The sequence below is a fragment of the Alosa sapidissima genome, chromosome 5, assembly GCF_018492685.1.
Source record: "Alosa sapidissima isolate fAloSap1 chromosome 5, fAloSap1.pri, whole genome shotgun sequence".
In the NCBI taxonomy this organism is placed as follows: Eukaryota; Metazoa; Chordata; class Actinopteri; order Clupeiformes; family Clupeidae; genus Alosa; species Alosa sapidissima.
This window is the reverse complement of record NC_055961.1, coordinates 30,616,198-30,625,985: the sequence shown is the minus strand read 5'-3', so window position 1 is coordinate 30,625,985 and position 9,788 is coordinate 30,616,198. Positions and strand designations below refer to the sequence as shown.

The 9,788-nt window shown below is 40.6% G+C and overlaps 1 protein-coding gene across 1 annotated transcript; it reads right to left on the bottom strand.

Moving 5' to 3' along the window:
• Nucleotides 1-95: 95 nt before the first annotated feature.
• Nucleotides 96-9,478, bottom strand: mtmr2 (myotubularin related protein 2). The gene is made up of 15 exons (XM_042093037.1): nt 9,197-9,478; nt 8,707-8,815; nt 8,516-8,609; nt 8,219-8,313; nt 8,014-8,118; nt 7,822-7,926; nt 7,586-7,669; nt 7,352-7,501; nt 6,085-6,273; nt 5,785-5,970; nt 5,430-5,636; nt 2,901-2,993; nt 2,510-2,623; nt 2,196-2,372; nt 96-1,796 (listed from the first exon to the last, which is right to left on the bottom strand). The coding sequence occupies exons 1-15, from the start codon at nt 9,274-9,276 to the stop codon at nt 1,632-1,634; spliced, it is 1,953 nt and encodes a 650-aa protein (XP_041948971.1). The 5' UTR covers nt 9,277-9,478; the 3' UTR covers nt 96-1,631.
• Between the last annotated feature and the right edge of the window lie 310 nt (nt 9,479-9,788).

Here is a 9,788-nt window from a genome sequence, read left to right as displayed (position 1 = left end):
ACAGTAATCCATTACTCCTTCACAGAGGTCACGGATTTATGGATTCAATAATAGCATGTTGTTGAAGAAGTCAGACTTTACAAAACAATTCTGAATTCCATTTAACAGAACTTTATTTCATATGGCTTTGCAGTACACAAAATTATGTAGTGCCAACTGATGACTGGACCAGTTTACATTATCATTGTATTAACCTCTGTAGACATAGACACAGAACTGTACAAATTCCATGGATTTGTTTCTATATTAGTGGTCTTATGAATAGGTTGCTATTTTCAGTGTTTGAAGATGTAATACCTAATATTTGATATCCTAAAGAATTAATAACATTGGCTGACTAGCGTGTATTTGTTACAATTTGGATGGTTTGGTGTCAACAACTTCTTATAAAAAGTCGTTAACAAGCTTTGTGTGTGATATGCATGAGTTTTATTTACAACAGAGTGGAGTATGTTGGTATAATTCTTGGTGTGGTTGATGTATGCAGTATAAGGAATGCTACCGTATTGACAAGAATGCCTGCATGTCAACCAAATATTTACAACATGGAAAAAATGCAGCATTTGATTTGTTAATAAGATGCACTTGAAAAAGCAAGCACATTTAAGCACTGACAAAAGACACAAGGACAATATCCTCCCTGATACTTTCACAAAGTTCCCTTCCCTGGGAATAAGGCAAGCAGTCAGAGAAAAAAAAACGGAAACTGTCCTATCCTGCATATGCTATAGTAACAACTTTCACTTTGTTTAGGAGGTTTAGGAAGTCCAGCATTAAAGATATGAATATTTGCCCCTTAAAGTTAAGGTCAGAAATATAGTAATAAGGATCAAGGGTTAGAGCAGCATTAGAAACATTAGCCTGCCTTGTGCAGATAATTGTTTGTTACTAGGAATGTATCACTGGCTTAAAGATTAACGTTACAGCTTCTATTGGCTATAGGCCTCAAAAGAGAAGAAGAATTCTAAAGCGCATATATCTCACTCTATTGACACAGACCTGTTTCTCGCGCACACACACACACACACACATACACTTTTCCTAGTAAATGTATCGTTAAAGCTGATAAACCAAGTAAAGCTGATTCATTTTCCTGCCAGTAAATCTCTGCAAGGCCTACACGCAACCACTGACTAATATGTGAATTCCATGAAAACCCTCCTCTATTGTATGTCTGTGTGAGATCAGATGACCCTGCCTCAGCGTACATCCGTTCCTAAAGACGGACACATTCTGCTGCCCACTACTTAAACTTGAACTACCTTCTCTCTGTGACCTATTTAAGCATGTCAAACATAAAATAAAACTGTACAAGTGCATAAGTACTTTAATGTAAATGTAATTCACACCTAGTTCCATTAGTAGCCTTCATCTAGAATGAACTGAGTTGCCTCTAGTAACTAGTTAATTTAAATTAAACCTTGACACTAGGATTTTTCTCCATTTGTTAAGTCTATTGCTGTAATGACAGCAAATTATGGAGGGATCAGAAAGGCAGTCTATGGCGTTTAGTCAGCCGTGGGTCCCTGACCCACACTACTGCTGTCGAAGAAGCGGCCATGTTTGAGACCTAGGAGCCTCCAGATCAACCCTTACACTCTCTCTCCCCCTCTCCTAAAGCACCTGTACAATCACACGAAAGTCTGCACAGGTGTGATTGAGCGTGTGGGAGACCCAGCTCTCTCGGAGGAGGACGAGGCCGCCCGATTGGCCACCTCCCTCTGCAGCTCCTCTACTCTCTTCTGAAGTTCGGCACGCTTGGCTAGAAGCTCTTTGTAGCGCTGGTGCAAAGGCTCCTACAAACAAACAAAAAACAAAAACAGATGAGTGAGAGAACAACAGACAGATTATAGCCCTCTTTCCCATACTCCTGAAGCAACATGTTGATTGGCTGAAATTGTTTATGATTTGGACTGAGCCATTATGTTTGTTTTCAACAAGCCAAGACGGTGAGAACCCCTGAGCTTATTTTTTTTTTTAACATGCATGCAGAATGGACAGCTAGATGCCTGTGAGGCCTTCTGAATTTTGATACACCTTTAAATGAAAAATGGCAGTCATATCTGACAAATTATTTCTCTTGATGAATCAGCATGAATTCCAAGTGTAATAGAGGATGTTTGTTTAGGAAGTTAACAAGAATTCCAAACTATGTGCAAGTGAGCATATAGAGAGGTGTATTTACTGAAACTGACCTGTGGTCTCATGCGAGGATTCCAGCGGATGTAATACCCCACCCACAGCTCTAGATGGCGCATACTGACTACAGGAAACAGTACATGAGAGGAGTAGTTCACATATAAGGGGTTAGAAAACTCTTCAAGCTGACTATTAATTAAAGACCACAGTGACACCGTCTTCTTTGGTAATTCCTGGAAAACGAGAACAAAAACGAAAACAAAAATGTATTAATAAATAATATATGTATTAATAAATATATAAATGGACAAGTTGCCATCTATTTACATCACAATAAACACACAATGTAATACACACACTCCTTACAAACCTCTTTGAGTCGTTGCTGTTCACTATTACACATGAAGGTCCCAAACAAGCAACTGTATAGATGGTCCAGGATGGTGATGAGGAAGTACTCATTAAATTCAAATGCAGCAGGAAACTACACAAAGACAGATATCACATAAATATAACAATTTCATTACAATTATACATTTTAAGATTATATTCCTAAAATCAGTATATATCGATCTCTACTTCCTAATCACTAAGTTGGTTGTTTACACTGGTGAAATCTGAAGAAGTCCAAAAATAATTAAACTACTGCTTCTTAACCGTAAATGTCACTTTTTCCTCAATTGACTGTTAATTCTAACCATCCTACAACTAGTTACTATTTAGGCTGACATCTGGGACCAGATGCATAACTTTTAGCTCACCTGCCGAGTCATCTGCCAAACACAGTCGATGAACTGCAGGAAGACTGGAGAGCGATCAGCATCTGTGTGGTTCTTGTCTCCATGACCAATCCTCTGCACGAGGAAAAAAAGTAACAGAAAGGAATAGTGACCGTTTCAAGAGAGTTCCATTATCAGCATCATAGTTGTTTCCACAAAGCTTCTGTTTTAACATTCCATATTGGTTGATGTAAATTTGCCATTTGGTTGATGTTATTTGCCATTTGTGCACTGATACTTGTATGCTGTTTAAGAATGTCTAAAGCTGACGATTCACAAATTAACTTTTGAAACAATGTTGCATGGACATTGCTCCTGAGTGATGTGGTTCTGACACATTCTCATTGATTTTGGCCAACAACAGCTATGTGGTTGAAGAGAAACATTGCTCAAAAAGTTGCCGCATGCATCATCACCTAAAAATACAACTGTGAAAATAGTTTATGATATAGTAATAGTTTATGAACTGTTAATGATAAACGTGTCCTACTTATGGCAAACAGTGTGAAATGTGTGGGTAAAAATGGTGCACGTAGCGTGTAAAGCATCTAAAGGCGGAGGATGAAGCACCACCCACAAGACAAAATGGCTAGACAACAATCTAAGAACAGATTAAGTCTCCTTCCCCTCATCTTTTCTCTCTGCCCCATCCCTCTGTCTGTCTCTATCAAGCTTTGCACCAATGTCTGTCTGTCTGTCTCTCTCTAGCTTTGCACCAATGTCTGTCTGTCTGTGTCTGTAGCTTTGCACCATTGTCTGTCTGTCTGTCTGTCTGTCTGTCTCTCTAGCTTTGCACCAATGTCTGTCTGTCTGTCTGTCTCTCTAGCTTTGCACCAATGTCTGTCTGTCTGTCTCTCTCTAGCTTTGCACCAATGTCTGTCTGTCTGTCTCTCTATCTCTAGCTTTTCACCAATGTCTGTCTGTCTGTCTGTCTGTCTGTCTGTCTTTCTCTCTCTCTCTAGCTTTGCACCAATGTCTGTCTGTCTGTCTGTAGCTTTGCACCATTGTCTGTCTGTCTGTCTGTCTGTCTCTCTAGCTTTGCACCAATGTCTGTCTGTCTGTCTGTCTGTCTCTAGCTTTGCACCAATGTCTGTCTGTCTGTCTCTCTATCTCTAGCTTTTCACCAATGTCTGTCTGTCTGTCTGTCTGTAGCTTTGCACCATTGTCTGTCTGTCTGTCTGTCTGTCTCTCTCTATCTTTGCACCAATGTCTGTCTGTCTGTCTGTCTGTCTGTCTGTCTCTCTCTAGCTTTTCACCAATGTCTGTCTGTCTGTCTGTCTCTCTCTAGCTTTGCAACAATGTCTGTCTGTCTGTCTCTCTCTAGCTTTGCACCAATGTCTGTCTGTCTGTCTGTAGCTTTGCAACAATGTCTGTCTGTCTGTCTCTGTCTAGCTTTGCACCATTGTCTGTCTGTCTCTGTCTAGCTTTGCACCAATGTCTGTCTGTCTGTCTCTCTCTCTCTAGCTTTTCACCAATGTCTGTCTGTCTATCTCTAGCTTTGCACCAATGTCTGTCTGTCTGTCTGTCTCTAGCTTTGCACCTGTCTGTCTGTCTGTCTGTCTGTCTGTCTCTCTCTAGCTTTGCACAAATGTCTGTCTGTCTGTCTGTCTGTCTCTCTATCTCTAGCTTTTCACCAATGTATGTCTGTCTGTCTGTCTGTCTCTCTCTAGCTTTGCACCAACGTCTGTCTGTCTGTCTGTCTGTCTGTAGCTTTGCACCATTGTCTGTCTGTCTGTCTGTCTCTCTCTAGCTTTGCACCAATGTCTGTCTGTCTGTCTCTCTATCTCTAGCTTTTCACCCATGTCTGTCTGTCTGTCTGTCTCTCTCTAGCTTTGCACCAATGTCTGTCTGTCTGTCTGTCTCTCTCTAGCTTTGCACCAATGTCTGTCTGTCTGTCTGTAGCTTTGCACCATTGTCTGTCTGTCTTTCTCTCTCTAGCTTTGCACCATTGTCTGTCTGTCTGTCTGTCTGTCTGTCTCTGTCTAGCTTTGCACCATTGTCTGTCTGTCTGTCTGTCTCTGTCTAGCTTTGCACCAATGTCTGTCTGTCTGTCTCTCTATCTCTAGCTTTTCACCAATGTCTGACTGTCTGTCTGTAGCTTTGCACCATTGTCTGTCTGTCTGTCTCTCTATCTCTAGCTTTTCACCAATGTCTGTCTGTCTATCTCTAGCTTTGCACCAATGTCTGTCTGTCTGTCTGTCTCTAGCTTTGCACCTGTCTGTCGGTCTGTCTGTCTCTCGTAAAGTAGATTGGGAACAAAATAGAACATTCAAGCATTGTTTTTGTTTTTCTTGTTGAAAGGGTCTATCTATACTGAAAACCGCTCTGTCCAACTATAACTATGTTTGGATCAGTGACTGTACATAAACAATCTATGTCAGCATATGTCATTGAGGAATGATAATGAGATACCGGTAATATGTTTAGTATTGTCTAAGTAAGGCTTGAGAGGACTTGTCTAGTATTATGGCTAATAATACATAATTATGTGCCAAGCATTGGTCTTCATACCAGTTGGAAGCGGTGACCAAAGCTCAGCCACTCTTTCTCCAGCAGCACCTGGAAGCCTCTGATGGTTCTGTAGTGAGCATCCAGCATCAGCATGGCTAAGGAGGTCAGCTGAGCAGTGCGGTCCCAGCCATCACTACAGTGCACCACCACAGAGGTCTTGCCAGACTCCACTTTATCTGCAATCCGCAGTGCTCCCGCCAGGATAGACTGGACATCAGAATGAGTGACAGAAGGAATGAATCATCATGTCAAATTTAATTAATGGATGCTATATCTGTATCATATACTTAAGTCTCATAATACATTTTCCCAGTAATTGTTTATTCCTACTTTCTGCCTTTGGGTTGACTCTTACCTTGATGTGCTCAAGCCAGTGGGTGGACTCCAAGTTTGAGAGCCAGTGAGCCTCGTCAATGTTGGGATACACCACCTCCTTCAGTTTTCGTAGTGACTCCCGCATAACATGGAGATTGTGGATATCTAGAAACACCAGCTCTGCATTCTGATAGGCATCTTCACTCTCGTAACCGCCACCTTTCATCTAAGAAATACAAGTAGAAAATGTCAGAACCCATCTTCTGTTCTGTTCATTTGAAAAGTCATACTGTATGTCCACCTAGTCCTGGTTTGGTATTGTATAATCTGGTCAATTTGCCTTATTAGCTGCTGCATTCACACTTGGTCTGACATCAAATATGAAGAGCTTGTGGGACTGTGCATTGGCATCCATGATGGCTTGCAGAAGTTTCTCGTCCTCTTTGCTGCGTTTCCCGTTCACTCCCACCATGGGCTGGCTACATCGTGTTATCGTTGCCTGGCTCTCTGGGTGTATCCATGACAACACCTTCAGGAAAAGCAAACGGCCATTTGCATGGTGAGCATGTTAGTTTTTAAGATAAAGATTCAACTTTAATTGTAAGAACTGGACTGAGGGCCAAATTAGATTATATTAGGTTAGATTCAACTTTATTGTCATTGTGCAGAGTACAAGTACAAAGACAACGAAATGCAGTTTGCGTCTAACCAGAAGTGCAAAAAAAAGCAGTGCAATGTGATATACAAAGTATAGGCAGGTAGTGCATAGACAGGACAATACATATAGTGCAGTGTAGATAGTAGTATACAGTTGATTTACAGAAGGTGGTTTAGAGTAGTATAAATTAAATATAATTTAAAGGACCAGTATGTAGGAAATAATGGAAAATAAATTGTAAACATTCCAAAAATGTCCCCATATATCGTCAGAGGGTAAGAAAACACGATGAATTGAAGTAATGGCTTATTTGACAACATTACTATAACCCATAAAAACCCGTAAAACCCGTGAAAAAAAATGAGTTACGGGGCGGAATCTCTTGGAATTTTCGTTTATGTTTTGAACGATTAATTCTAGAATAGCGTATTAATAATGGGCTAGCGCGTCCTCCTATTTGGGTTGCCAAATTGGCGAAGGCCAACTGTCAACAGCTGAGCAAATTTCCAAAATTAAAACAAGAAACCAATTAAGTGGACATCGGAGGAGCTTCCTGCGACGTCTTCGTCAACCAGAGACGGTTCTAAAGGATCTTTGGTCAAACGAAGAATATCAAGTCTGACGCAGAGCTGGCCATATTTCTCCACGACAGGAAGCCTAGGCTAAACTTCATCTGCATCGCTAACTTCAGCTAAATATGTTACGTTGGTTAGAGAGGTATGTTTTGTTTTCACTGTTTCCGTAATGTGTAGCTGGGTCATGGTTGGAGAAATGTTAAAGCAGCTGCAGATCAACTAACGTTAGTCTGCATTACATCTGGCAACCCAGAAGAGGCTCGCGTCTAGGTAGTCTTGAGAACGTTCACCAGTGTTTTGATTTTGGCCTACAGAACGTTCGGTAACAATTCTACAAATCGCTCCTTTAAATATAAATGGGCAATGTCACTTACTGGAATGCGGCCTTTGGCCCTGAAGGCTGATACCCTCTTCAGCTCCTCATCGGGAATGGTTACCGGAACAACGAGGGTGGAGGGGTATGTGTCACACAGTTCATAATGGTCATTAACCTTAGATATCCTCCAGCTTTCATTGGGCAGTCCCTAGTACAAAAGAACCAGTTAAAACAACAAATAAAAAAAACTGCTAATACCAGTCAGTGTTTTTTTAATGCAGAAATCGCTCACCTGTCGTTTATATTCAGCCAGGGCATCATATACTTTCCATCCATTCTCAGGAAAAACCTGGTCATACTCACAGGCAAACAGAGGCTGAAAGACATACAAGGAGAAAGTGCAGGTGGTTCAGGGAGAGAAGTAGGGAAGTGAAGAGACTTACAGCTGAAAAGTCACACCCAACATGCTGACAAACAACTTTAGCTTTTAACAAAATAGGTTTAAATGTTCACAAAAAAATGCTTTACCAGTCCATTAGAAACAGGGAAGGCGTATTTCATGAGGTTCTCAAAGATCGACTTCTTCAGAGTATCTTCTGGCTGTTTATGTACAAAACGCAAATTTCGGATATCCTGGGAAAACAAAAACAATCTGGGTTAGGGTAATCTGGGTCCATCATTCTTACGGACAAGTTGCTTAAACACAGTTTCTCTCCTTACTTTACATATGATCCCATAAGACACCTCTCCACGACTTGTAGCAGCTCCAATCTTTTCCACACGACTCAAAACGCCAAGAGGTATATCTAAAACTGTGCCCGCATCCTGTTATAAATATGAACCCATGTCAACATTGAAACTTTATTAACTATGTCCATAGGAGATACAGAGTGTGTTTGTGAATGTGCATGTCATGAGTACATACCCTGTCCATGCATTTGAAAAACAGTCGATAGTTCGTGACAGTCAAGGTCCCTCTGAGTGCTCCAATGAATGGGCAAATGTAAGTGACGTCTTTGGCTGAAATGTTTAGAGAAGGAGCATACAAGTTTTAGGACAACATAAAAATATAAGAGTGGAAAAAACTAAGACCCGCAACAACGATTTATAATATTTGCACTAGGCCTACTGTACATTTTTTTCATCACAAACTGGAGTCTACATGCTATACAATTCCAAAGCGTCAACAAGTTGTGTAATTTACTAATATCGATGTGCATACCCATATCTTGAACAGTCTCCTTGGTCAACAACTGTGGTTCATCTTTATGTGAGTCTCTGAACACCTTGGGGACTGGTTTGTTTCTTATGTTTGACTACTCAGTGGTGAAGGACAAAACATAGACAATTAAGATCATCAAAATCTACAATGAGTAATTTCTGATCAAAAGGAAAAATTGTTCAATGTATTACCCGAAGCTGCTCGGGGGACAAGGGCGAGTCTGACACCGAAACAGAATCCGAGGATATAGCTGAAGGAGGCTTTGCCTGAGAGGAACGGTCAGACCGTGACGTTGAGGAACTGTGAATAAGTGTAAAGTATTGGTCAGTCAGTTAACTTTTAGAAAACGTCAGGACGTTTTCTATCTTAAACTGCCTCTTTGCAGAAATGAATTACAAACATTTCGACGTAAATAAATGCTTGCTAACATTAGGGCTAGCTATTCCAATTACACCAGAATACAGGAAGGCAGTGTTAATATTAGTAATAACGTTATAAGGATATGGAAGAAACAAAGCTGGTTGTGGCAGTGATTGTTAACGCCAGGCTAACACCAATGTTGGTTGACTAGTTCTCATGTTATTCACGCTAGTGTACAGAACAACATTTTAACTGGGATAAACAATTCCATACAACTTCTGCTAACCTAGCTAGCTGCCAACTAATTTGGTTAAGCCCCACCTGGATAGAGAATCAACACTCGGCTGCCGGGAGGATGATTGTTTGGAACCCAAACTGTCGACGCTACCACTCTTTTCCATTTTCAAGCTCTTGCTTCAAGTTTCGCCAAGTTAAGGTAAAAATAGGCTATCTGATTTTTATATATAGTTTTTACTTTGTCCTCAAAGGAAAAGTAGCCTGCTGAAGGGACAGGAAGCTGCCATCTTTTCCCACAGTTCCTAATCCAGGGGTGTGGTTTGTTTTCCGCTGACAGATCCGTGAACAGAGAGGGGTGTTCACAAACCTCACACAGTGGCCTGCTTGTTCATCAAAGCCTAAGCGCACCACACCAAAGCATAGTGCCTAAATAAGCCCAACTGATACTAATTTGATGTAGGCCTATGACATTTTAACTAATAGCCTATGCTTTGTTTAGATACTTGCGCCATTTCATCTTGAACTTGAACAACCTTCAGTGCAGCACAATAATGGTAAATTAGTGAAACTAACTCATTCCATAAATTATTCATCTTGAATTAAATGCATATTCATTTCTTTCATATTTGAAGCAACACAAATCCTACATATTACATGCATATATATTTTATAAGCT